General features: G+C 43.8%; 1 protein-coding gene across 1 annotated transcript in view; it reads left to right on the top strand.

The window, feature by feature from the left end:
• obscnb (obscurin, cytoskeletal calmodulin and titin-interacting RhoGEF b) overlaps nt 1-27,841 on the top strand; it is an 868,128-nt gene that overhangs the window by 71,269 nt on the left and 769,018 nt on the right. The window contains exons 13-17 of the mRNA XM_068053434.1: nt 272-544; nt 1,155-1,229; nt 5,420-5,564; nt 6,584-6,717; nt 7,518-7,793. Coding sequence (XP_067909535.1) covers nt 272-544; nt 1,155-1,229; nt 5,420-5,564; nt 6,584-6,717; nt 7,518-7,793 — 903 coding nt within the window. The remainder of the gene's footprint in view (nt 1-271; nt 545-1,154; nt 1,230-5,419; nt 5,565-6,583; nt 6,718-7,517; nt 7,794-27,841) is intronic.

The raw sequence follows: 27,841 nt of genomic DNA, 5'->3' as shown, positions 1-27,841 counted from the left end.
TCATTTGGTGCATTTATCTGGTAAATCATTGGGGGTGATCGCCATTTATTTTCAGTGCCAAGCAGTATTTCAATCTTCATGCTAGAGCGAAAGATTTTTTGCTTATTTGGCTAATCTCTGCAGAACAAATACTGAGATTATCTTCTCTAGGGAATATATATTCTGCAAGAATGTCTTGATCTGTCATTATTTCTTCGATCACATATTAAAAACAAAAAAAGCACATTTTAAAATACATTTGTTACTAATTTTTTTAATTTCCACACATTAGAGACTTCTCAATATTTTAACAAAGAGAAAGTGGAACGCACTGTCACTAGTATGTTTGGAGAGCAAACAGAGCTGTTTATTGAAACTGTTGACACATATACCAAAGTACAGTGGTACAAGGATGGTAAAGAAATAAAGCAATCAAAAAAGTTTACTATGGAAAGCCAGGGAAAGCAACACAAGCTTCTTATTTCAACTACAAAGAAAGAGGATGAGGGCACTTATACATGCAAGTGCGGAGAAGACACTGTGAGCTTTGATTTGAAAATCATAGGTTAATATAACTTGTATTTCAGGACTAGTCTGTATCCTTTGAAAACGAAAGAGAAATGGTTTAAATGCCGAAGTTATGGCCAACAATCACCAGAGCCCACATGGAAATTGAAACTCGTTGTTAAAAGTGCATATTTTTATGCCACGAAGCTGAGTGACATAGTACTACCAGCAAAAAATCCATAAGTTGCATTAACAGATGGTTAAAAGCCCATGTAATTTATGTAATAGATGATAGTGTTATTAAATTGTTGCTCATGTTAAAGAATTGTTAACTTCATAGGCTTAGTAGTTAAATGCACTGCCTGGTATAATATTATGATATATAAAGCTGGAAGGACTGAGGCTTGATCCTGGCATCCTGAGTGAATGGATGTCAACTAGTACATTGTTCAGCTGATACAGATCGCTTCAGTGCCTCTGGGCTGACAGGAGAAAAATCAGCCAATGTTCTCATTTCTGTTTACTGACTTTATTTTGTTAAAGACTCCTGCTGGAACGTGTATGTGTATGGATATTAGATGAAGGGCAGTTTGAAGTCATTTATGATCCTCCACAGTCAAATAGACTGTCAACGCTTATTGTCTCAGTTCTGTGCATTCATCTTTCAGCTGAAGTGTTGGGGGATTTGGTAGATAGAACCATACCTCGAAACAACATCAGTCCGTTTTGGAGTGGGAAATATAGTAAGAAACAATGAGCTTAGTAAATAGTAATGATATGTTACTTTTTAAGTATTTTTACAATTCAACATAGGATCACAGAGTTATTACTGCACTGAAGGAGCCCACTCAGCCCATCATATCTGCACCAACTCTCCAAATGAGCAATTCATCTTGTGCCATTCCCCTGCCTTCTCCCCATAACCCTGCTCATTCTTCCTTTTCTGATAACAATCGAATTCGCTTTTGAATGCCTCGATTGAACCTGCCTTCACCACACTCTCAGGCAGTGCATTCCAGACCTTAACCTCACGCTGCTTGAAAAGGTTTTCCCTCATGTCGCTTTTGCTTCTCTTACCAATTACTTTAAAACTGCGCCCTCTCATTCTTGATCCTTTCACGAGTGGGATCGTTTTCTCCCTATATACTCTGTCCAGATTCCTAATGACTTTGAATACCTCTATCAAATCACCTCTCAGCCTTCTCTTGCTCCAAGGAAAACAGTCCCAACTTCTCCAGTCTATTTTCATAACTGAAGTTCCTCATCCCTGGAACCATTCTCGTGAACCATTTCTACACTCTCTCCAATGCTTTTCACATCTTCCCGAAAGTGTGGCGCCCAGAACTGGATGCAGTAGTCTAGCTGAGGCCGAACTAGTGTCTTACACAAGTTCAACATAATCTCCTTGCTCTTGCACTCTATGCCTCTATTGATAAAAGCCTAGGATACTATATGCTTTATTAACAGTGCTGTCAACCTATCCTGCCACCTTCAATGACTTATGCACATATACACCTCGGTCCCTCTGTTCCTTTAGAGTTGTACCCTTTATCTTACATTGTATCTCCATGCTCTTCCTACCAAAATGAATCACGTCACATTTCTCCGCATTGAACTTCATCTGTCATTTGTTTGCCCATTTCACCAACTATGTCCTTTTGAAGTTCTACACTATCCTCCTCAGTTCGCAATGCTTCCAAGTTTCGTATCAAAAATTTATTTGTTTTTCATAATGCTTGCAATTAATTTAAAGATATTAGTGAAAATATACATAGTTACATTTGCAAACTGGAAGTCTTATTAAGCTTTTAGTGATAACAACACTATTCAAGAAAGGGAGAGAGAAAGCAGAAAACCACAGGCTAGTCAGTCACCATGGAAAATGCTGGAATCTGTTAATACGAAGGAGCTAACAAGACACTCAGAAAGTCATAATATGATTAGGCAGAGTCACATAGTTTTAATGAAGGGAAATTGTGTCTGAGAAATTTATTAGTTTGAGGATGTAATTAACAGGGTGTATAAAAAGGAACCAGTGGATGTAGTGGATATGGATTTCCAAAAGGCATTTGACAAGATGCCACATAAAAGGCTGTTGCACTAAATGAGTGTTCTTGGGGTTGGGATCACATATTATCAGGGATAGAGAATTGGTTAATGGACATGGAGAGTAGGGATAAATGGGACATTTTCAAGTTGGCCGGCTGTGCTGGGCTTCAGTTATTTACAACTATATAAATGACTTAGATGAAGGTACTGAGAGTAATGTACCCAAGTTTGCTAACGGTGCAAAGATAGGTGGGATAGTAAGCTGTGAGGAGAACATAAAGAGGCTGCAAAGGGATAGAGGCAGGTGGAGTGAATGGGCAGTAAGGTGGCAGAAGGAGTATAATGTGGAGAAATGTGAGGTTATTAACTTTGATAGGAAGAATAGAAAAGCAGAATATTTTTAAATGGTGAGGAACTTTTAAATGTTGATGTTCAGCGAGAGTTGGGAGTCTTTGTGTTAGAAACTGAAAAGGTTAGCTCACAGGTACAGCAGACAATTAGGAAAGCAAATGGTATGTTGGACTTTATTGTTAGGGGGCTGGTGTACAAGAAGTATTGCTACCATTATACAGGGCTTTGGCGAGATCACACCTGGAGTATTGTGCACAGCTTTGGTCTCCTTATCTAAGGAAGGATATACTTGCTTTGGAAACAGCACAGCGAAAGTTCACTCAATTAATTCCTGGGATGAGAGGGTTGTCCTCTGGTGAGAGGTTGAGTGGATTGGGCCTATACAATGAAGTTTAGAACAATGAGAGGTGATCTCATTGTAACTTATAAGATTCTGAGGGGGTTTGACGGGGTAGACGCTGAGAGGTTGTTTCCTCTGGCTGAGAATCTAGAACTAGGGGCGATAGTCTCAGGATAAGGGGTCAATCATTTAGGACTAAGATGAGAAATTTCTTCATTTGGAGGATTACGAATCTTTGGAATTCTCTATCCCATAGGGTAGTGGTTGCTCACTTGTTGATTATATTCAAGGCTGAGATGCATTATTTTGTGGCCTCTAGGGGAATCAAGGGATTTGGGGATCGGGCATGAAAGTGGAGTTGAGGTGAAACTATCTTACTGAATGGCGGAGCAGGTTCAAGGGGCTATATGGTCTACTCATGCTCTTATTTTTATGTTCGTTTAATATGTTTTTATTTTTAGAAATGTGGGTCTGTATAACATGTAACCTTTGACACAATTTATAAAAGCAAGAGATAGGTTTCTGATCATTTGTTAGGGGCTACAACTCTGCCATACCATAGGTCAAACAGTTTGACAATGCAACAGGTGTCTTTTCACATGCTGAACACTAATGATCTTTAGCAGATTGTGTGAGACATTGTAGAAATTACAAAATGTATTGGAAAATTATTGAGTACTATGGAATTTTCCTCTGGATAGAACCGGTTGTCTTTATCAGCTACGTGGTTATCACAAAATGAGGACGTTTGGTATCAATGCATTAAGACATGAGTCTAGATTAATCAAGCTTATTTAAATTGATAGGTTGTAGATTGATGGCTAATGGATCAAGACTGTTTTTATAATTTTGTTTCATTCCATGAGGAGCCACTTGTCAACTTTGACCTGAGAATCTGACTGTAGCTACTTGAATCTAACTTTAGGTATAATTATTGAACCCAGTGGAGGCTAAATCAGATAACCCCCGAAAACAGGCATGGTGATTTGCGATGCGTGATGGACCCGTACCCGTTGATTGCATTGCATGCAGCAAGTCAAGTTCATGCTGCCTCCCCTTTTGAATGATCTCTCTGTCCAGCCAGTGCTAACCGCACTGTTCGTTGGCTGGATGCATCACCCAGGGGGGCAATATCGTGAGTGGCTAGCCTCACTTAAAGCAAGCCTGCACTGCTTAAAGCTATCCTGCATCTCGTGATTTGTACCTGGAGCAGGTGCTAGGAGTTGTGGCTGAAGAGAATTTGACCTCAGAAAGAGTGAGGAATGGCACAACAGGGGAGAGAATGAGCTCCCAAGATTTCCGGATGCGGCTGTGGAGGTCTTCGTGGAGGAGGTGGACATGAAGAAAGATGCCCTGTATATATAGGGCGGAAGGAGGCCCTCCAGATAGATGGTCAAAAGGCACTGGGAGCTAATAGCCATGATGGTGAAGGAGTTAGGCCTTGAGGAACTGGGTGTGGCGCCACAAGAAATTCAGTAACCTCACGCGAGTGGGCAAGGACTGTGAATGCATCTTCAAATGCCATATCCTACCAACTGCACCAGTAGCAGTGTTCAGGTCATTACACCCCCATCACTCACCTATCAACAATCTCTATCAACCAGAGGCAGCAGGAGCTAACCAGAGGGAAAGAGGTGCGCCTGTATTTCTTAACAAACATGGAGGAGAAGGTACTGGCCATTATTGGGATGGATATTGCTCAGCAGTGCTGCAGGGCTGAAACCATTGAAGATAGGGGGAGATGATGGCATAATGGTAATGTCACTGACTAGTAATCCAAAGGCCAAGGCCCTGGGGACATGGGTTCAAGTCACCATGATAGCTGGTGGAATTTAAATACAATTAATTAATTTTAAAAAATCTGGCATTGAAAGCTACTCTCAGTAGTATGCCATGACACTATCATCTATTGTCGCAAAAACCCATCTGGTTCACTAATATCCTTTAGGGAAGGAACTGGTCTGGCCTCCATGTGACTCCAGACCCACAGAAATGTGGTTGACTCTTAACTGCCCTTTGAAATGGCCTAGCAAGCCACTCAGTTGTCAAAGGCAATTCGGGATAGGCAACAAATGCTGGCCTGCCAGCAATGTGCACTTCCCATGAAAGAATAAAAAAAACTTTTTACTTCTCACATCCCACTTTCCCTTCATACTTTATCCCCTCCCTGCACCACAGCCTTTTTCCTTTCAGCTACTCAAGAGGTGCAATCTGGCCAGGTAGTGGAAAAATACCAAGAAGCGAGTGATGATGATGACACAGCAACATCACTTGATTTCATACTCGCAGCCGCCAGCTCTAAGATAATGACACTGCTGGCTGAACTTTTGCCTCTGGGGTGGGAAGCAGGAGTTGGGACTGTTTCCTGGTTTTGATACCAGTCCACCCCCAGGGAGAAACGTTCACTGATCTGGGATTTTAATTGGGGCGTCCCCTTAATTAGCATGGAGAGAGGTTCTGTGTCCAACTAATGGTGGCAAGTGGGCTCTTGAAGCCTTCCAGCTTGAGAGGAGCAGCAGGCTCATGAAGGTACCCTCTTGCCAACTTTTAAAGAAATACAATTAAAAATAGAATCCTTCTACAAGGTGGCCTTTGACTACACCAAGGCAGGCAGGGAGGGCCTGCCGCTGGGTGCTTGACTCCGGGGAATTAAACTGTCCCCACATGCACCGGGAAACCTGAGGCCGACTGGAAATTCCAGTCGGCCTCCTTTTGCTGCCCTTGACAAGGCTCCGAACAAGCCTAATTGGTTGCCTGCCTCATGGGGGTGAGCAGCCCGGCTGGGCCCTAAACCCACCTCCCATAAAATGGTGTTGGGAATGGGGTTGGGAAGCCGACTCTCTGACCATGTTGGTGCCTGAAAATTCTGCCCCGTGTGTATGTTAATGGATAGATTAGTGGTGGGATCTGCATGTGGTGAGACTGGAAATGGGTGGGTTGCAGCTGGGGCAGGGTGCAAGGATAGTGCAAGTATTAGTTCGCTATAGTGCAGGGGCGCACACTTGTTCTGCTGCAGAAGACTCAGATGAGGACTTTGATGGAGGCAGCCTACATAAGAATGCTGATGAGTAGCACAACAAAATGTTTGGTCCATTGGGAAGTCTGCTAGAAAGCCTGCGGTTAATGTCGAGGAGTATGGAGGAGTCCAGCAACAACTTGCCACAGGGCTTGGAGCCCATTCTTTCCAGCATGGAAGTGGTGGCCCAAACCACTTATGCATCCACCACGATGCAGTGACTGGTGACCGATGTCACAGCTTCCATTGCAGCACAAGCAGCAGCCACCCAGAGTCTGAGTTCTGTAGTGCAAGCTCAGATTGCTGTTGTGCAAGATCAGCTTGTTCCCCTGCAAACTCAGATTGCTGACATCATGGCTGTGGATTACAGTGTTCAAAGGGATTGCAGGGTGTCAGAAAGCCATGCAGTATGACTTTATGGGTTGTGCACTGGAGTCATCAGCGAATAGTTCTAGTCAGTTAGTAGCCTCCTTTGGTTTGCTATGGTGGCTCAAATGCAGCTAGCGAAGCAGACTGCTGCAGAATGAAGGCATAATGACTGCTGCTAGGATACTGGATATTGACCTGTCCCAATATGACGTGCAGCCCACAAGCTCTAAGGTCACCCTTAGTACCCAAACGAGCCTACTTTCTTGCCCATTGTGTTTTATCTCTTTACTCATGCCTTGTAATCTCATGGTTATATCTGCACAACATTTAATGAAAATGTGGTCCTATTTTAAGTTTTGTCTGTCATGGCAATGGAATTTTAGATGCTAATGCAGATTTGTTTTGTTTTGTGACTGCTGTTTCAAATATAAAGTTTGTTCCTTCACTGCTTTTAGTGGAGACACTTGGTACTGTATTACTTTTGCCAGTGCTTGCGTCAGGAGCCTGATATCATTTGAGTTGCAACACAGGTTTAGTGATACTACAATGTTAAGAATTAATATAGGATTGTCTGAGCTAATACTAGTGGAGTCCAACATTTGTGTTGGAATCTCAAAGCTAAAATGAGCACCCTTCCAACATCAAATCTGGAATTTCAAACTCAGTAAACGTTCCAAGAGCAATGCTGAGTTGTCAAAGCTAATGCCTGCATCCGCCAACACTAATGGTTCTTTTTCTAGCCGAGTTATATTAACTTCAGTATGTCAAAGATGAAGTTCATGTTAACATAGATATGAATTTCTCTGATAAGGGTCTGTATTAAATTAAATAATAGTACCTGTTGTGATTTCCAATCTGTTTGATTGAAGGTGCTAATTGTAATGAAAATATGTTGCTTATTTGCAGATATAGATGTCAAGTTCATAATCAAGCCAAAAACTCCTCCAAAAGTGATAGCAATAGCCTCAGAAAGTTTGGAACTGTCTTGTGATGTGTCACCAGCTAATGCTGTGGTCACGTGGAGAAAGGATCAAAAAGAGGTTAAGCAGGACCAGAGGATAAACATCATCTCTCAGGGAACAGAACGCAAACTTGTCATCAGAAAAGTGCAGCAGAGCGACCAAGGAAAATACACCTGCATGTCTAATGATGACAGCCTAACATTCCAAGTTAAGATCAAAGGTAAAAGTAACCTTAAGTGTTGGCTTTGGTGACAGCAAGATACTATTATAGAACAACAGCAACTTGTATTTATATAGCATCTTTAATGCAGTAACATGTTCCAAGGCACTTCACGGAAGTGATATCAAACAAAATTTTACACTGAGCCACATAAGGGGATATTAGAGCAGATGTCCAAAAGCTTGGTCAAAGAGCTTGGTTTTAAGAAATATCTTAAAGGAGGAAAGAGAGGTATAGTGGGGCGAAAAGATTTTTGGCAGTGGTGGAGTGATTAAAATTGGGGATGCTGAAGAGACCAGAATTGGCGAAGCACAGTTGGGAGAATTGTAGGGCTGGAGGAGATTACTGAGATAGGGTGGGGCAAAGCAACGGAGAGATTTGAAAACAAGGATGAAAATATTAAAATCAAGGCTTTGCTTAATCGGGAGCCAATGTAGGTCAGTTAACATGGGTGATGGGTGAATGGTACTTAGTGTAAGTTAGGACACAGTCAGCAGAGTTTTGGATGACCTCAAGTTTACATATACTAGAACACACAGGTGTGCATTGGAATAAGGGTAACAAAAGCGTGGATGAGTTTTACAGCAGCAGATGAACTGAGGTGGGGCAAAACCAGGTGATATTATGGAGGTGGAAATAGGCGGTCTTAGTGATGGCACGGATATGTGGTTGGAAGCTCTTCTCGGAGTCAAGTAGGTCACCAAGGTTGAGATCAGTTTGGTTCAGCCTCTGACAGTTGCAAGGGAAGGGGGATGGAGCTGATGGCTAGAAAAAACAATCTGATAATTTAAAGACAGTGGAGAGTTTAAGAGAGGGGGTGGTGAGGTAGAGCTGAATGTTGTCAGTGTATATATTGAAACTGACACTGTGTTTTTCGATGATATCTCCGAGGGGCAGCATGTAGATGAAAAATAGGAGAGGGCCAAGAATAGATCCTTGGGGACAGCAGGAGTAATGGTGTGGGAGCAGGAAGAGAAGCCATTGCTGGTGCTGGAACTTGCTATCCACAAGGGTGGTGGAAGCAGAGACAATCAATGACTTCAAAAGGAAATTTGACAGACACTTGAAGGAAATAAACTTACAGAGCTATGGGGTTTGAGCAGCGGAGTGGGACTGACTGGACAACTCTATGGAGAGCCTGCATGGACTCGATGGGCCAAATGGCTTCCTCTGTGCTGTAAGTGACCCTATGATTCTACGTGATTTTCCAGCTACAACTGGATGGATAAGAATGGAACCAGGAAAGGGCTGTTCCACCCAGCTAGATAACGGTGGAGTGGACCATCTCCGTGAGAAAGACTGCAGGCAGGTTGAGAAGGCTGAGGAGGGATAGTTTACCTCTGTCACAGTCATGCAGGATGTAATTTATGTCTTTGATAAGAGCCATATTGGTACTGCGGCAGGGGCAGAAACTAATTGGAGGGATTCAAACATAGAGTTCTGGGAAAGATGGGAACAGATTTAGGAGGTGACAGCACTTTGAAGGATTGGAAAGAAAAGGGAGGATGGAGATGGGGTGGTAGTTTGCAAGGATACAGAGGGTGATGATGGAAAATTTGACAGCAAGCGGAACAGAACCTGAGGTGGGAGAACCATTAACAATATCAACTAACATAGCAGCCAGGAAGGGAAGTAGGATGGTCAGCACTTTAGGAGCAGGAGGTGGGTCCCATGGACAAGATGAGCTTGGAGAGGACATGGAGGAAAATAAGGAGAAACTAGAGAAAGTTGCAAGTTTAGGGCTGGTGCAGGAGGGAATATTTGGGCCAAGTTTGGCCCAGTTGGCCAGAGGAAAGGAGGGAAGTGGCAGAGGCAGCTGGTTTCAATCTTATTGACAGAAGTCCATGAGCTTCTTGCGCTTTTGTTGGAGGTGAGGTTGGAGGAGACAGGGGAGAGGAGGGTTTTAAGAAGATGGTTTGCTGTATATCATCCAGCCAGATCTGGTGGTGAGTGGCTAAACATATTGTCTGCCGTATCCTTTCAAGTCTGCATCCTTTGAATTTAAGTGAGTGGAGATGACTGTCATACCTGGGGGGAATGGCCAGGGTAAGAGAAGATAATGGTTTTAATAGGGACTAGGGCATCATAGGTGGTTGATCGGTAGCTGCAGAAATGTTGTGGTGAATGGATACGAAAACTGCAGTTCAAAGCTGTCAAGTTTGAAACTCAGAAATGCCTGCCACTTGAATCCTTCACTCTCAATTATGAGGGCAGCAAGGTTCCAGTTCACATTTTGCTCTCCCCTACTCTTTTCTCTTAACAATTTTCAGGCTTTTAAAACACAGCTTTGTGCTACCTACATACTTCCTGATTTACCTAATTTGCTTTTTTACTATGTTCAACTGTTTTGGTAACGCTTTGCTCTATGGACCATCAGCCTTCATCTTGGTTTCCTCTCTTAAAATAAAAAGTGTGCGTAATGGCACCACACAGTTAATACTCATTTTTCTGCATATCCCTTTGTATAATGCAACAAAAGGCACTGAGTTGGTGGATTACGGCTAGATATTGCAGTTTACAAATAAGTGAATATAATTTATAGTTAGCTACATTGCCTAAATTTTCCCAGCAACATTGCAGCATAAAATCTGCAAGGTATCAGTTTTCTATTTTTCTTATTCACATAACTGAAATGAGTTCATGTTCCTGTTAAAAAAGGACGAATCTCACTGCAGCGTTGGTACAATACACCAATTTTGCAATCTTTGTTTCTGTTAAAGAGGTGCCACTGTCATAAAGTTTACCCTTGATAGTAAGTCAAATTTAAGAGATCTCTGGAGGGTTACTGCTTGAATATTTTGTTGGATTCTGAAGGGGGAGGGTGAACAGCCAGTTGTCATTGTTCACATAGGCACCAATGATATAGGTAAAAAACGGGATGAGGTCCTACAAGCAGAGTTTAGGGAGTTAGGAGCCAAGTTAAAAAGTAGGACCTCAGAGGTAGTAATCTCAGGATTGCTACCAGTGCCACGTGATAGTCAGAGTAGAAATGAAAGAATAGTCAGGATGAATGCGTGGCTTGAGAGATGGTGCAGGAAGGAGGGGTTCAGATTTTTGGGACATTGGGACCGGTTCTGGGGGAGGTGGGACTATTACAAGTTGGATGGTCCACATCTGGGCTGGACTGGAACCAATGTCCTTGGGGGTGCTTTTGCTAACGCTGTTGGGGAGGGTTTAAACTAATGTGGCAGGGGGATGGGAACCAAATGAGGAGCTCAATTGACAGTAAGGAGGTAGTAACTAAAGCCTGTAAGGAACTAGATAGTGAAATCAGTGTGACTAAGGGGAAGAGTAGGCAGGGAGCAGATGATGAACGCAAAGGGACTGGTGGTCTGAGGTGCATTTGTTTTAATGCAAGAAGTGTAGTAGGTAAGACAGATGAATTTAGGACTTGGATTAGTACCTGGGAGTATGATGTTATTGCTATTACTGAGACTTGTTTGAGGGAAGGGCATGATTGGCAACTAAATATCCCAGGATATCGATGCTTCAGGCGGGATAGAGAGGGAGGTAAAAGGGGTGGAGGAGTTGCATTACTGGTCAAAGCGGATATCACAGCTGTGCTGAAGGAGGGCACTATGGCGGACACGAGCAGTGAGGCAATATGGGCAGAACTCAGAAATAGGAAGGGTGCGGTAACAATGTTGGGGCTGTACTACAGGCCTCCCAACAGCGAGCGTCAGATAGAGGTACAAATATGTAAACAGATTATGGAAAGATGTAGGAGCAACAGGGTGGTGGTGATAGGAGATTTTAATTTTCCCAACATTGACTGGGATTCACTTAGTGTTAGAGGTCTAGATGGAGCAGAATTTGTAAGGAGCATCCAGGAGGGTTTTCTAGAGCAGTATGTAAATAGTCCAACTTGGGAAGGGGCCATACTGGACCTGGTGTTAGGGAATGAGCCCGGCCAGGTGGTTGAAGTTTCAGTAGGGGACTACTTTGGGAATAGTGATCACAATTCCGTAAGCTTTAAAATACTCATGGACAAAGACGAGAGTGGTCCTAAAGGAAGAGTGCTAAATTGGGGGATGGCCAACTATACCAAAATTCGGCAGGAGCTGGGGAATGTAGATTGAGAGCAGCTGTTTGAAGGTAAATCTACATGTGATATGTGGGAGGCTTTTAAAGAGAGGTTGATTAGTGTGCAGGAGAGACATGTTCCTGTGAAAATGAGGGATAGAAATGGCAAGATTAGGGAACCATGGATGACAGGTGAAATTGTGAGACTAGCTAAGAGGAAAAAGGAAGCATACATAAGGTCTAGGCGGCTGAAGAAAGACGAAGCTTTGAAAGAATATCGGGAATGTAGGACCAATCTGAAACAAGGAATTAAGAGGGCTAAAAGGGGTCATGAAATATCTTTAGCTACATGGTTAAGGAAAATCCCAAAGCCTTCTATTCATATATAAGCAGCAAGAGGGTAACTAGAGAAAGGATTGGCCTACTGAAGGACAAAGGAGGAAAGTTATGTGTGGAGTCAGAGATTCTAAACGAGTATTTTGCATCGGTATTCACCGAGGAGAGGGACATGACGGATGTTGAGGTTAGGAACAGATGTTTGATTACTCTAGGTCAAGTCGGCATAAGGAGGGAGGAAGTGTTGGGTATTCTAAAAGGCATTAAGGTGGACAAGTCCCCAGGTCCGGATGGGATCTATCCCAGGTTACTGAGGGAAGCGAGAGAGGAAATAGTTGGGTCCTTAACAGATATCTTTGCAACATCCTTAAACACGGGTGAGGTCCCGGAGGACTGGAGAATTGCTAATGTTGTCCCCTTGTTTAAGAAGGGTAGCAGGGATAATCCAGGTAATTATAGACCGGTGAGCCTGACGTCAGTGGTAGGGAAGCTGCTGGAGAAGATACTGAGGGATAGGATCTATTCCCATTTGGAAGAAAATGGGCTTATCAGTGATAGGCAACATGGTTTTGTGCAGGGAAGGTCATGTCTTACCAACTTAATAGAATTCTTTGAGGAAGTGACAAAGTTGATTGATGAGGGAAGGGCTGTAGATGTCATATACATGGACTTCAGTAAGGCATTTGAGAAGGTTCCCCATGGTAGGCTGATGGAGAAAGTGAAGGCGCATGGGGTCCAAGGTGTACTCGCTAGATGGATAAAGAACTGGCTGGGCAACAGGAGACAGAGAGTAGCAGTGGAAGGGAGTTTCTCAAAATGGAGACGTGTGACCAGTGGTGTTCCACAGGGATCTGTGCTGGGACCACTGTTGTTTGTGATACACATAAATGATTTGGAGGAAAGTATAGGTGGTCTGATTAGCAAGTTTGCAGACGACACTAAGATTGGTGGAGTAGCAGATAGTGAAGGGGACTGTCAGAGAATACAGCAGAATATAGATAGGTTGGAGAGTTGGGCAGAGAAATGGCAGATGGAGTTCAATCAGGGCAAATGCGAGGTGATGCATTTTGGAAGATCCAATTCAAGAATGAACTATACAGTAAATGGAAAAGTCCTGGGAAAAATTGATGTACAGAGAGATTTGGGTGTTCAGGTCCATTGTTCCCTGAAGGTGGCAACGCAGGTCAATAGAGTGGTCAAGAAGGCATACGGCATGCTTTCCTTCATCGGATGGGGTATTGAGTACAAGAGTTGGCAGGTCATGTTACAGTTGTATAGGACTTTGGTTCGGCCACATTTGGAATACTGCGTGCAGTTCTGGTCGCCACATTACCAAAAGGATGTGGATGCTTTGGAGAGGGTGCAGAGGAGGTTCACCAGGATGTTGCCTGGTATGGAGGGCGCTAGCTATGAAGAGAGGTTGAGTAGATTAGGATTATTTTCATTAGAAAGACGGAGGTTGAGGGGGGACCTGATTGAGGTGTACAAAATCATGAGAGGTATAGACAGGGTGAATAGCAAGAAGCTTTTTCCCAGAGTGGGGGATTCAATTACTAGGGGACACGAGTTCAAAGTGAAAGGGGAAAAGTTTTGGGGGGATATGTGTGGAAAGTTCTTTACGCAGAGGGTGGTGGGTGCCTGGAACGCGTTGCCAGCGGAGGTGGTAGACGCGGGCACGATAGCGTCTTTTAAGATGTATCTAGACAGATACATGAATGGGCAGGAAGTAAAGAGATACAGACCCTTAGAAAATAGGCGACATGTTTAGATAGAGGATCTGGATCGGCGCAGGCTTGGAGGGCCGAAGGGCCTGTTCCTGTGCTGTAATTTTCTTTGTTCTTTGTTCTGGATGTCAGTACAGAAGAATGGAAAATCTTCAAATTTTGGCATCTGATGGCAGCATTAAGCTGCGCAGGGCAGCTGTATCACAGGTTAAGTGCAGGTTGTGCCCTCTAAACTTCCTCATCAATTTTCCTTCACTCCAACATCAAAAGATTTAAATAAATAAAAAAACACTTCTTTAACCTTTTTTTCTGTCTCTTTCCTCAATCATTCTTCATCCAATCTTTCCCTTTTTATTTTGACTTGTGTACCTCATTTTACATTGACTTCACTATTCTGACACTTCCTGAATCAGACTGTGTCGTTTATTGATAGTCCTTCAATCTGATTAATTATGGAGATACACAGTTGCTAACACTGTTCATACAGGTCTCAGATGCTCTGTAGAGGGCACCATGCCATGTCCCACTTGCAGCAACTTGCTGTGCAAAAGCTCATGGAAATTAAAAGTTCAAGGGCAACTCTAACAAATGGTAAGTGACTATCATTTTCCGGTTACAGTAAATTCTGGTCCCATGTCATTCTATCCTAATAGCATCCCAATTCTGTTCTCACTATTTCCTGGCTGCATCTTCACAATTTGCTGGCACTATCCCCCTCAATCAGTCTATCAACACATCAGAATGTGTGAACTTTGCTGCTACTGTTGTGACATTACAACAGTTGGTGTTGTTACTGTTGCTAGAGTGTTATTTCACAAAAATTTTAAAGGAAGCTAACAGTGTGGTGATGTTGCAAGAGAAAACATTCACTATAAAGCATTCCTGGTCAATAGATAATGTTGCTTGCATAATACAGGATAAAATTAGCGAGAGGCTGCCTGGATTCGTGAAAGATAATTCATGTTTGACAAATATAATAAATTTCTTGAAGAAAGTAATGGAGTATATAGATAAAGGAAATGTACTTGATGTTATATGGATTTTCAAAGGAGTGTAGGTAGGGTACTGTAGCACAGTGATTATGTTACTGAAAGAATAATCAAGAGGTCTAGATTAATAATCCAAAGTTCGTATCCCACCATAGCAGTTTGAGAAACTGAATTCAGTTTTAAAAATCTGAAAATTAAAAAAAAACTGGTAACTATAAAAGTAAACAGGAGGCTGTCGTAAAAACCTAGCGGTTCACTAATGCCTTATATGAAAGTAAGAACATAAGGAACAGTGGCAGGCCTAGGCCATTTGGCCCTTAGAGCCTACTCCGCCATTCAGGATGATCATAGCTGATCTTCAACCTAAGCTTCATCTTCCTGCACTATCCTTATATCCCTTTCTTCTCTTGGTACCCAAAACTCTGTTGAGCTCTGTCTTAAACATACTCAACAACTGAGCATCCATGGCTTTCTGGGATAGAGAATTTCTAAGATTCATAACCCTTTGTGAGAAAAAATTTCTCCTCAACCCAGTCCTAAATGGCCGACTCCCTTATTCTGAGACTTTTTTTTATTCATTCATGTGATGTGGGCGTCGCTGGCTAGGCCAGCATTTATTGCCCATCCTTGATTGCCCTTGAGAAGGTGGTGGTGAGCTGCCTTCTTAAACCGCTGCAGTCCATGTGAGGTAAGTACACCCACAGTGCTGTTAAGAAGGGAGTTCCAGGATGTTGACCCAGCGACAGTGAAGGAACGGTGATAGAGTTTCCAAGTCAGGATGGTGTGTGACTTGGAGGGGAACTTGCAGGTGGTGGTGTTCCCATGCATTTGCTGCCCTTATCCTTCTAGTTGGTAAAGGTTGCGGGTTTGGAAGGTGCTGTCTAAGGAGTCTTGGTGCATTACTGCAGTGCATCTTGTAGATGGTACACACTGCTGCCACTGTGCGTCGGCGGTGGAGGGAGTGAATGTTTGTAGATGAGGTGCCAATCAAGCGAGCTGCTTTGTCCTGGACGGTGATGAGCTTCTTGAGTGTTGTTGGAGCTGCACCCATCCAGCCAGGGGAAACCTTTCTCAGCATCTAATAGGGAATTCAGCATCTCAGCATCCTATAGGCAAGTAAACCTTCCACCCTTATCCATTTTAGCCTATATGTGACCACACTGTGCTTGACTCTTAACTCATCTGTCCTTAGCAAGCCACTCAGTTGAATTTTCTTCTAGGGATGGACAATACATCGGTTTGGATTTTATAATGACGAGCTTCAAAAATGGCGGTTGCGCGGTTGCAGAGCCGCCATGATATTCAGTGTAGCAGCTCATTTAAATGGCAATGGCAGACCGCCCGCCTCAGTTATGTGGAGGGGGTGGGTTGTCTGTCCCCGGCAATGGCGTCAAGCACCATTGCACAGGCGCAGATACCATTTTTAAAGAGCCCTTACATTTAATTTAAATTTTTAAAGAGAAATGTTGGAAAAAAATTCTGAAAGCATTTAATTTGCCCCTCTCCCACCCCCCAATTAACTACTTGCCCTCTCACCCCTCCCAAAATACTTCCCCTGCCCACCTGACCTTCCCCCCTCCCCCCAAAAGTTCATACACTTTAATCTTTACCCCTTCCCACCATCCCTGTCACCAATTATATTAGTTTTACTGCGCACCCTCTGCCACTGCACTGCAAAACTTACCTGTTCTCCCCTCCCTGCCAGTGTCACGCCTTTGATCCCCAACGGGGACCCGAAGGCGCGGGAGTGACGGCAACTGGCATCAATGTCGCTTGGGACCAGACTGCGGGAGTGGATAGGTCATTTATTCGCTAATTTACATTTATTTAAATATGCAGATTTGGCTCCTGTTGGCAAGGGGTGCGGTGGGGTGGGGGGCCATCACGAGGCCTCACGGTGGCCGGTAATATCGGGCTGGGCCTTCCCGGTGTAGTGGGCCTCTGCCGGAGGCATTTTCTACCCCCGCCCCTCCCCCCCGCCACGGCGGTTGGCGTGGAGGGGGAGAGGTGTGGGGGCTGTAAAATCAAGCCCATGGACAGGTGAATAATACTTTCAGAGAGTAAGGAAAAGTGTGACAGGCTGAATAGCCTTGTTCTGTGCTGTAAAATTATAAACATAACGAACATATGAAAATGATGAACAGGAAAAAAAACGTACTGGTCCATTGAGCCTAATCCTTACGGTCATGTTATGACTCAGCGCTATGGTCTCCAGTGTCCTCCCAGTAATTACATAGCGCTGGATTTTACAGCTGCCCCCAAGGTCGGGAGTCGTGGTGTGACAAAGATAAAAATAGCAGGCATACACATGACAGCTCTGATTTTGATCCTTTAACCTTCCTCACTCAGCTAACAAGTCACTCCATCAGTTTAAGATGTTGGCAGTTTGTTAATCTGGTTATGGAGTCTGCAGCGCTGGTGCAGAATTGTTTTATGCAGTTTGTTATGGTCAGAGGTTGATAGATTTTGGACTCTAAGGAAATCAAGGGATATGGGGATAGTGCCAGCAGGTGCAGCTGAGGTGGGCAATGGTGGGGGTGGGGGGTGGGGGGGAGCCCAGAAATTGCCTTCGGCAGAGGCCCGCTATGGGCCTCGACGCCCGAGGACTGAAACCTGTGGCACACCACTAGTTACATCTTGCCAACCAGAAAAAGACCCATTTATCCCGACTCTCTGTTTTCTGTTGGTAAGCCAATCCTCTGTCCAAGCTAATAAATTGCCCCAACCCCATGTGATTTTACCTTGTGTATTAACCTTTTGTGTGGCACCTTATCAAATGCCTTATGGAAGTCCAGATATACGACATCTACAGCATCCCAATTATCCACTTGTTACATCTTCGACAAGCTCTAGCAAATTAGTCAAACATGATTTACCCTTCATAAAACCATGCTGACAATGATGGATTGCGTTTTGACTTTCTAAATGACCTGTTATTATTTCCTAATAATGGATTCTCACAATTTCCCAATGACAGATGTTAAACTAACTGGTCTATAGTTTCCTACTTTCTGCCTCCCTCCCTTTTGAATAAGGGCATTATATTAGCATTTTTCCAATCCACTGGAACTTTTCCCACATCCAGGGAATTTTGGAATATCATGACCAATGGATCCACTATCTCCACTGCTACTTCCTTTAAGACCCTAGGATGTAGGCCATCAGGCCCTGGGGACTTGTATGCCTTCAATCTCAATAGTTTGCTCAGTACATTTTTCCTAGTGATGATGATTGTTCTAAGTTCCTCTCTTTCTATAACCTCTGCATTACCTGGTACTGTTGGGATCATACTTTTGTCCTCCACTGAAAACTGAGGCAAAATACTGATTTAAATGTCTCTGCCATTTCTGTGTTCCCCACTATTAATTCCCCAGTCACATCCTCCAAGGGACCAACATCCACTTTAGCTACTCTCTTCCCTTTTATTATACTTATAGTTTTTTTTATTTTGCGCTAGTTTTCTTTCATAATTTACCTTTGCTCTTTCTATTACTTTTTAAATAACACTTTGTTGATCTTTGAAAGTTTCTCAATCTTCCAGCCTGCCACTGGCCTTTGCAACATGGTATGCCTTAGTTTTTGTCCTTTGTTATGCTTAACTTCCTTACTTAGCCATGGGTGTTTTTTCCCCCTCTTACAATCTTTCTTTCTCTCTGGAATATATTTTAGTTGGGAGGAATTGAATATCTCCTTAAACATCTGCCACTGCTCATCAACTGTCCTACCTTTTAGTCTTCCTGCCCAGTCCACTAGGGCCAAATCTGTACTTATGCCTATGTAACCTTTGTTTAACTCCAGAACGCGAGTGTGGGACTCCAGTTTCTCGCCCTCAAACTGAATTTGAAATTCTAGCATGATCACTCTTCCCTGGAGGGTCCTTCACTATGAGATCATTATGAGAGTTGACGATCCATCTCGGCCTCCTCCTGAAGTCCCCAGCATCACAGATGCCAGCATTTGACCGAGTTTGGCATCAAGGATCCCCAGCAAAACTGAGGTCAGGGGAATCAGGGGGAAAACCCTCTGCTGGCTGAATTCATACCTAGCACAAAGGAAGATGGTTGTGGTTGTTGGAGGTCAAACATCTGAGCTCCAGGACATCACTGCAGGAGTTCCTCAGGGTTGTGTCCTAGGCCCAACCATCTTCAGCTGCTTCATCAATGACCTTCCTTCAAACCGAAGGTCAGAAGTGGGGATGTTCGTTGATGATTGCACAATGTTCAGCAGCATTCGCGACTCCTCAAATACTGAAGCAGTCCGTGTAGAAATGCAGCAATACCTGGACAATATCCAGGCTTGGGCTGAGAAGTGGCAAGTAACATTTGTGCCACACAAGTGCCAGGCAATGACCATCTCCAACAAGAGAGAATCTAATCATTTCCCCTTGACATTCAACAGCATTACCATCGCTGAATCCCCCATTATCAACATTCTAGGGGCTACCATTGACCAGAAACTGAACTGGAGTAGCCATATAAATACCGTGGCTGCAAGCGCAGGTCAGAGGCTAGGAAACCTGTTGCAAGTAACTCACATCCTGACTCCCCAAAGCCTGTCCACCATCTACAAGGCACAAGTCAGGAGTGTGATGGAATACTGTCCACTTGCCTGGATGGGTGCAGCTCCAACAACATTCAAGAAGCTCGATACCATCCAGGACAAAGCAGCCCACTTGATTGGCACCCCATCTACAAACATGCACTCCCTCCACCACCGACACACAGTGGCAGCAGTGTGTACCATCTACAAGATGCACTGCAGCAACGCATCAAAGCTCCTTAGACAGCACCTTCTAAACTTGTGACCTCTACCAACTAGAAGGACAAGGGCAGCAAATGCATGGGAACACCACCACCTGCAAGTTCCCCTCCAAGTCACACACCATCTTGACTTGGAACTATATCGCCGTTCCTTCAGTGTCGCTGGGTCAAAATCCTGGAACTCCCTTCCTAACAGCACTGTGGGTGTACCTACCCCACATGGACTGCAGCCGTTCAAGAAGGCAGCTCACCTTCTCAAGGGCAATTAGGGATGGGCAATAAATGCTGGCCTGGCCATCGATGACCACATCCCATGAATGAATAAAAAAAATAATTAATCCCACCTCATTACATAATACCAAATCTAGAATAGCCTGCTCCCTGGTTGGTTCCACAACATATTGCTCCAAAAAACAATCTTTAATACATTGAATGAACTCTCCCTCAAGGCTACCCTTGCCAATTTGATTAATCCAGTCTATATGCATATTAAAATCACCCATGATTATTGCTGTACCTTTCTTACAAGCCCCCAGTATTTTCTGGTTTGTACTGTGCCCCACTGCAGAACTACCGTTTGGGGACCTATAGATTACTCCCACCAGGGACTTCTTTCCCTTGCTTTTTCTTATTTCTACCCAGACTGATTTTACGCTTTGATCTCCTGTGCCTAAATCATTTCTCACTACAGCACTGATCTCATCCTTTACTAACAAAGCTACACCACCTCCTTTTCCTTCCTGCCTATCCTTCCGAAATACTGAGACCCTTGGATATTCAATTCCCAAACTTGGTTTCCATGCAACTGTGTCTCAGTAATCGCCACTAAATCATACCCATTCGTCTCTGTTTGTGGCGTTAACTCATTAATTTTATTCCGAATGCTTCGTGCATTCAGATACAAAACCTTTAAGTTTGTTGTGTTATCAAATTTCCCTACCCTTGTACGATTCCTTGGTGCAATATGACAGTCACACATTCTGTCCCTTCCTTTTATTTTCTGGTAACAATCAGCCTCATCACTAACCTGCACCCCTACCTTCGCCTTTAACTTTGAATTCCTAATTTTCCATGCAACTGAACCCTCCCCCCCCCCCACTATTTAGTTTAAAGCCCTATCTACAGCTCTAGTTATGCGATTCGCCAGGACTCTGGTCCCAGCATGATTCAGGTGGTGCCCGTCCCATCGGAACAGCTCTGTCCTTCCCCAGTCCTGGTTCCAATGTCCCATGAATTCGAACCCATTTCTCCACACCAATCTTTGAGCCACGCATTTACCTCTTTAATCTTATTTACCCTGTGCCAATTAGCTCGTGGCTCAGGTAGTAATCCGGAGATTATTACCTTTTTGGTTCTGCTTTTTAATTTAGCCCCTAGCTGCTGATATTCCCTCAGCAGAACCTCTCTCCTCGTTCTACCTATATCGTTAGTATCTCTGTGGACCACGACAACTGGATCTTTCCCCTCCCACTCCAAGTTCCTCTGCAGCCCAGATGAGATATCCTGAACCCTGGTGCCAGTTACGCAACAGAGCCTTCGGGACTCTCGATCCTGGTCACAGAGAACAATGTCTGTTCCCCTAACTATGCTATCCCCGATTATGACTACATTTATTTTCTCCCCCCACTTGAATGACTCCCTGTACCATGGTGCTATAGTCAGTTTGCTCATCCTCCCTACAGTCCCTGCTCTCATCCACACGGGGAGCAAGAATCTCAAACCTGTTGGACAAGGACAAGGGCTGAGGCTCCTGCAGCACTGCCTCCTGGATCCCTCTACCTGCCTCACTCATAATCACACCCTCCTGTCCCTGACCACTGGCCGAATTCAAGGTAGCCAATCTAAGGGGTGTGACTGTCTCCTGAAACACAGCGTCCAGGTAACTCTCCCCCTCTCTGATGTGTCATTGTGTCCATAGCTCAGACTCCAGCTCATCAACTCTGAGCCAGAGTTCCTCGAGCAGCCAACGTTTGCTACAGATCTGGTCACTAGGAATCACAATGGGGTCCACCAGCTCCCACATCATGCAGGTACAACACATCGCTTGGCCCTGCATCTCTATTTTATTTAATTAGATTTTAATTTTTTTTTTTAATTTCTGACTGGTCTTTAGTTTATAATCTGTAAAATATTTCTCCTATTCACCTTTAATTTGAAATCAATTTAGAATAGGTAATTCAAATTAGCAGTTACTTACCAACCAACGAAGTTATGGTTTTCCTGTGATGTCACTCCTTGTTTTTTTTTCACTCTGTTTTTACTCCCTTAAAATACCCAAACATTGGATTATTTACACTAGGAACCTTGATTCCCTAAAAAAAAAAGAAAAACGACCGACTATATTGGAAAAAAACTGTAGACCTTTCTCTTTACCTTAGTTACTTACAGAGCTATTTAAAGTTATTCCAGTTATTCCCTAACAGCTGTTACTGACCAATCACCATGCAGCTTTCCTGTGATGTCACTGTAGACATTTTGTTTCAAAACTCCAAAGGTATTCAATATTTAGGAAGGAAAGGCAAAAAGGGAAAGGAGGTGGAGTAGCGTTGTTAGTAAAAGAGGAAGTCAATACAATAATGAGGAAGGATATTAGCTCAGAGAATCCTGATGTGGAATCTGTATGAGTGGAGCTAAGCAACACCAAGGGGCAGAAAACGTTGGTGGCGGTTGTATCTAGACCCCCAAGCAGCAGTGGTGATGTAGCGGATGGCATTAAACAGGAAATTAGAGACGCATGCAATAAGGGTGCAACTGTAATTATGGGTGTCTTTAGTCTACATATAGATTGGGCAAACCAAATTAGCAATAATACTGTAGAGGAGGAATTCCTGGAGTGCGTATATGATGGTTTTTTGGACCAATATGTTGAGGAACCAACTGGAGAACAGGCTATCCTAGACTGGGTATTGTGTAATGAGAAAGGATTAGTTAACAATCTTGTTTTGCGGAGTCCCTTGGGGAGGAGCGACCATAACATGATAGAATTCTTCATTAAGATGGAGAGTGAGAGAGTTGATTCTGAGACTCGGGTCCTGAATCTAAATAAAGGAAAGTATGAACGTATGAGGTGCGAGTTGGATATGATAGATTGGGGAATGTAACTTAAAGGGTTGACAGTGGACAGGCAATGGCTAGCAGTTAAAGTGTGCATGGATGAATTACAACAATTGTTCATTCCTGTCTGGTGCAAAAATAGAACAGGAAGGGTGGCTCAGGATTGGGAGCAGTTTAGAATTCAACAAAGGAGGACCAAGGGATTGATTAAGAAGGGGAAAATAGAGTATGAGAGTAAGCTTGCAGAGAACATAAAAACTGACTGTAAAAGCTTCTATAGATATGTGAAGAGAAAAAGATTAGTGAAGACAAATGTGAGTCCCTTACAGTCAGAGACGGGGGAATTTATAATGGGGAACAAAGAAATGGCAGACCAATTAAATATATACTATGGTTCTGTCTTCACAAAGGAGAACACAAATTACCTCCCAGAAATGTTGGGGAACATAGGGTCTAGTGAGAAGGAGGAACTGTATGAAATCAGTATTAGTAGGGAAATGGTGTTGGGAAATTGATGGGATTGAAGGCCGATAAATTCCCAGGGCCTGATGATCTACATCCCAGAGTACTTCAGGAGGTAGCCCTAGAAATTGTAGATGAATTGCTGGTCATTTTTCAAAATTCTGTAGACTCTGGAACAGTTCCAACGGATTGGAGGGTAGCTAATGTAACCCCACTATTTAAAAAAGGAGGTAGAGAGAAAACAGGGAATTATAGACTGGTTAGCCTGACATCAGTAGTGGGGAAAATGCTAGAGTCCATTATAAAAGATGTAATAGCAGAGCGATTGAAAAACAATGACAGGATTGGACAAAGTCAGCATGGATTTACGAAAGGGAATTTATGCTTGACAAATCTACTGGAATATTGTAAGGATGTAATTAGTAGAATAGATAAGGGAGAACCAGTGGATGTGGTGTATTTGGACTTTCAGGAGGCTTTTGATAAGGTCCCAGATAAGAGATTAGCGTGCAAAATTAAATCACATGGGAGTGGGGGTAAGGTACTGACATGGATAGAGAACTGGTTGGCAGACAGGAAACAGGGTATAGAATCTTCAGGCGTGACAGGGGAGGAGGTGAAAGAGGAGGTGGCATTGCACTGTTGATCAAGGAGTCAATTAATGCAGTAAGGAGGGATGATATCTTGGAAGGTTCCTCAAATGAGGCCATATGGGTAGAGCTTAAAAAAAGGGGCAATCACTTGGCTGGGAGTGTACTACAGACCTCCAAACAGTCAGGGAGAGATAGAGGAGCAGATATGTAGCAAATCGCAGAGAGGTGCAAAAATGATAGGGTAATAATTGTAGGGGATATCAACTTCCCCAATATCAACTGGGATAGTCTTGGTGCAAAAGGCTTAAAGGGGGTGGATTTCTTAAAATGCATGCAGGAGAGCTTTTTGAGCCAGTGCGTAGAAAGTCCTACAAAAGAAGGTGCAGTACTGGACCTAATCCTAGGGAATGAAGCTGGACAAGTGGTAGAAGTGTCAGTGGGGGTGCATTTTGGGGATAGTGACCATAACTCTGTAAGATTTAAGGTAGTTATGGAAAAGGACAAAGACGGACCGGAAATAAAGGTACTGAATTGGGGAAAGGCTGATTTTAATATGATAAAACAGGATCTGGCCAAAGTGGACTGGGAGAAGCTACTTGTAGGAAAGTCTACATCAGACCAGTGGGAGTTATTCAAAGAGGAAATAGTGAGAGTTCAGAGCCAAAATGTACCCGTTAAGGTGAAGGGTTGGACCAACAAGTCCAGGTTAACCTGGATGTCAAGGGATATAGAGGATTGGATCAGGGAAAAAAAAGGAGGCTTATGGCAGATTCAGAGCGCTGAAAACAGCGGAGGCACTCGAGGAGTATAGAAAGTGTAGGGGGGTGCTGGAAAAAGTAATTAGGAGATCGAAGAGGGGGCATGAAAAAACACTGGCGGGCAAGATAAAGGAAAATCCTAAGGCATTTTATAAGTATATTAAGGGCAAGAGGATAACCAGGGAAAATGTGGGGCCCATTAGAGACCAAAGAGGGAATCTGTGTGTGGAGCCGGAGGACATAGGTGAGGTTTTAAATGATTACTTTTCATCTGTGTTCACTATGGAGAAGGACGATGTAGGTGTAGAGATCAGGGAGGGGTATTGTGATATAGTTGAACTTAATAGCATTGAAAGGGAGGAAGAATTAGCTGTTTTAGCATGCTTAAAAGTGGATAAATCCTCAGGCCCAGATGAGATGTATCCCAGGCTGTTATGTGAGGCAAGGGAGGAGATTGCGGGGGCTCTGACACAAATTTTCAAATCCACTCTGGCCACAGGAGAGGAACCAGGGGATTGGAGGACAGCGAATGTGGTACCATTATACAAGAAGGGTATTGGGGGGATAAACAAGGTAATTACAGGCAGGTGAGTCTAACATCAGTGGTTGGGAAACTATTGGAAAAACATCTGAGGGACAGGATTAATCTTCACTGGAGAGGCAGGGATTAATCAGGGATAGTCAGCATGGCTTTGTCAGGAGGAGATTGTGTCTAACTAACTTGATTGAATTTTTCGAGGCGGTGACTAGATGTGTAGATGAGGGTAAGGCAGTCGATGTAGTCTACATGGACTTCATTAAGGCTTTTGATAAGGTCCCGCATGGGAGGTTGGTTAAGTAGGTTAGAGCCCATGGGATCCAGGGCAGAGGGTAATAGTCAAGGGTTGTTTTTGCATGTGGAAGCCTGTGACCAGTGGTGTACCACAGGGATCGGGGCTGGGTCCCTTGCTGTATGTAGTGTAAATTAGTTACTTAAACGTGAATACGGGAGCTATGATCAGTAAGTTCGCAGATGACACGAAAACTGTGGTATTGTAAATAGTGAGGAGGAAAGCCTTAGATATAGATGGGCTGGTAAGATGGGCAGAGCAGTGGCAAATGAAATTTAATCCTGAGATGTGTGAGGTGATGCATTTTGAGAGGACTAACAAGGCAAGGGAATATACAATGGATGGTAGGACCCTAGGAAGTACAGAGGGTCAGAGGGACTTGGTGTACTTGTCCATAGATCACTGAAGGCAGTAGCAGAGGTAGGTATACTTGCCTTTATTAGCTGAGGCATAGAATACAAGAGCAGGGAGGTTATGATGGAGCTGTATAAATGCTAGTTAGGCCACAGCTGGAGTACTGTGTACAGTTCTGGTCACCACACGAGAGGAAGGATGTGATTGCAGTGGAGAGGGTGTAGAGGAGATTCACCAGGATGTTGCCTGGGCTGGAGCATTTCAGCTATGAAGAGAGACTGAAAAGGCTAGGGTTGTTTTCCTAGAGTGGAGAAGGCTGAGGGGAGATATGACTGAGGTATACAATGTCATGAGGAGCATTGATAGGTTGATAGGAAGCAACCTTTTCCCGTAGCAAAGGGGTCAATAACCAGGGGGCATAGATTTAAGGTAAGGGGCAGGAGGTTTAGAAGGGATTTTTAAGGAAAAACGTTTTCACCCAGAGGGTGGTTGGAATCTGGAACGCACTGCCTGAAGAGGTGGTAGAGGCAGGAACCCTCACAACATTTAAGAAGTATTTAGATGAGCATTTGAAATGCCATAGCATTGAGGGCTGCGGGCCAAGTACTGGAAAATGGGATTAGAATAGTTAGGTGCTTGATGGCCAGCACAGGCACAAAGGGTCTGTTTCTGTGCTGTATAACTCTATGACTCTAAAGAGTAGGAATAAATGTGTCTTTTTCCGAGTAGCAGGCAGTGACTAGTGCGGTATTGCAGGGATCAGTGCTAGGAGCCCAGCTATTCACAATATATATTAATGATATCGATGAGGGAATTAAATGTAATACATCCAAGTTTGCAGACACAACGCTGGGTGGGAATGTGAGCTGTGAGGAGGATGCAGAGAAGCTCCGGTGTGATTCGGACAGGTGGAGTGATTGGGCAAATACATGGCAGATGCAGTATAATGTGGATAAATGTGAGGTTATCCACTTTGGTGGCAAAAAAAGAAAGGCAGGTTATTATCTGAACCGTGATTGGGAAAGGGGGAGGTGCAATGAGACCTGGGTGTCCTTGTGCACCAGTCGCTGAAAGTAAGCATGCAGGTGCAGCAGGCAGTTAAGATGGCAAATTATATGTTGGCCTTCATAGCGAGAGAATTCGAGTACAAGAGCAAGGATGTCTTGCTGCAATTATACAAGGCCTTGGTGAGACCACATCTGGAGTATTGTGTGCAGTTTTGGTCTCCTTATCTGGGGAAGGATGTTCTTGCTATGGAGGGAGTGCAGCGAAAGTTCACCAGACTGATTCCTGGGATGGCAGGACTGACGTATGAACAGAGATTGGGTCGATTAGGCTTGTATTTGCTTGAGTTTAGAAGAATGAGAGAGGATCTCAGAAACCTTCAAAATTCTACCAGGACTGGACAGACTAGATGCAGGAAGGATGTTCCCGATTAGTCTAAGGATAAGGGGTAAGCCATTTAGGGCTGAGATGAGGAGAGATTTCTTCACATAGAGAGTGGTGAACCTGTGGAATTCTCGACCACGGAAAGCAGTTGAAGCCAAATTATTAAATATATTCAAGAAAGAGTTAGTTTAGTTTAGACATACAGCACTGAAACAGGCCCTTCGGCCCACCGAGTCTGTGCTGACCATACTAATCCTACACTAATTCCATATTCCTACCACATCCCCACCTGTCCCTATATTCCCCTACCACCTACCTATACTAGGGGCAATTTATAATGGCCAATTTACCTATCAACCTGCAAGTCTTTGGCATGTGGGAGGAAACCCACGCAGACACAGGGAGAACTTGCAAACTCCACACAGGCAGTACCCAGAATTGAACCCGGGTCGCTGGAGCTGTGAGGCTGCAGTGCTAACCACTGCGCCACTGTGCCGCCCATAGTTAGATATAGTTCTTAGGGCTAATTGGGTCAAGGGATATGGGGAGAAACCGGGAACAGGTTACTGAGCTTGGATGATCCGCCAATTTTGGATCCAATTTGCCAAATTGCCCTGGATCCCATGGGCTCTTACATTCTTGAAAAATCCCTCATGCAGGACCTTTTCAAAAGCGTTACTGAATTCCACGTGGACTACATCAACTGCTTTACCCTCATCTACACACCTAGTCACCTCCTGGAAAAATTCAGTCAAATTTGTTAGGCATGATCTCCC

The sequence above is a fragment of the Heterodontus francisci genome, chromosome 2, assembly GCF_036365525.1.
Source record: "Heterodontus francisci isolate sHetFra1 chromosome 2, sHetFra1.hap1, whole genome shotgun sequence".
Lineage (NCBI taxonomy): Eukaryota > Metazoa > Chordata > Chondrichthyes > Heterodontiformes > Heterodontidae > Heterodontus > Heterodontus francisci.
The sequence above is the reverse complement of the archived record's forward strand: the minus strand, read 5'-3'. Positions and strand labels throughout refer to the sequence as shown.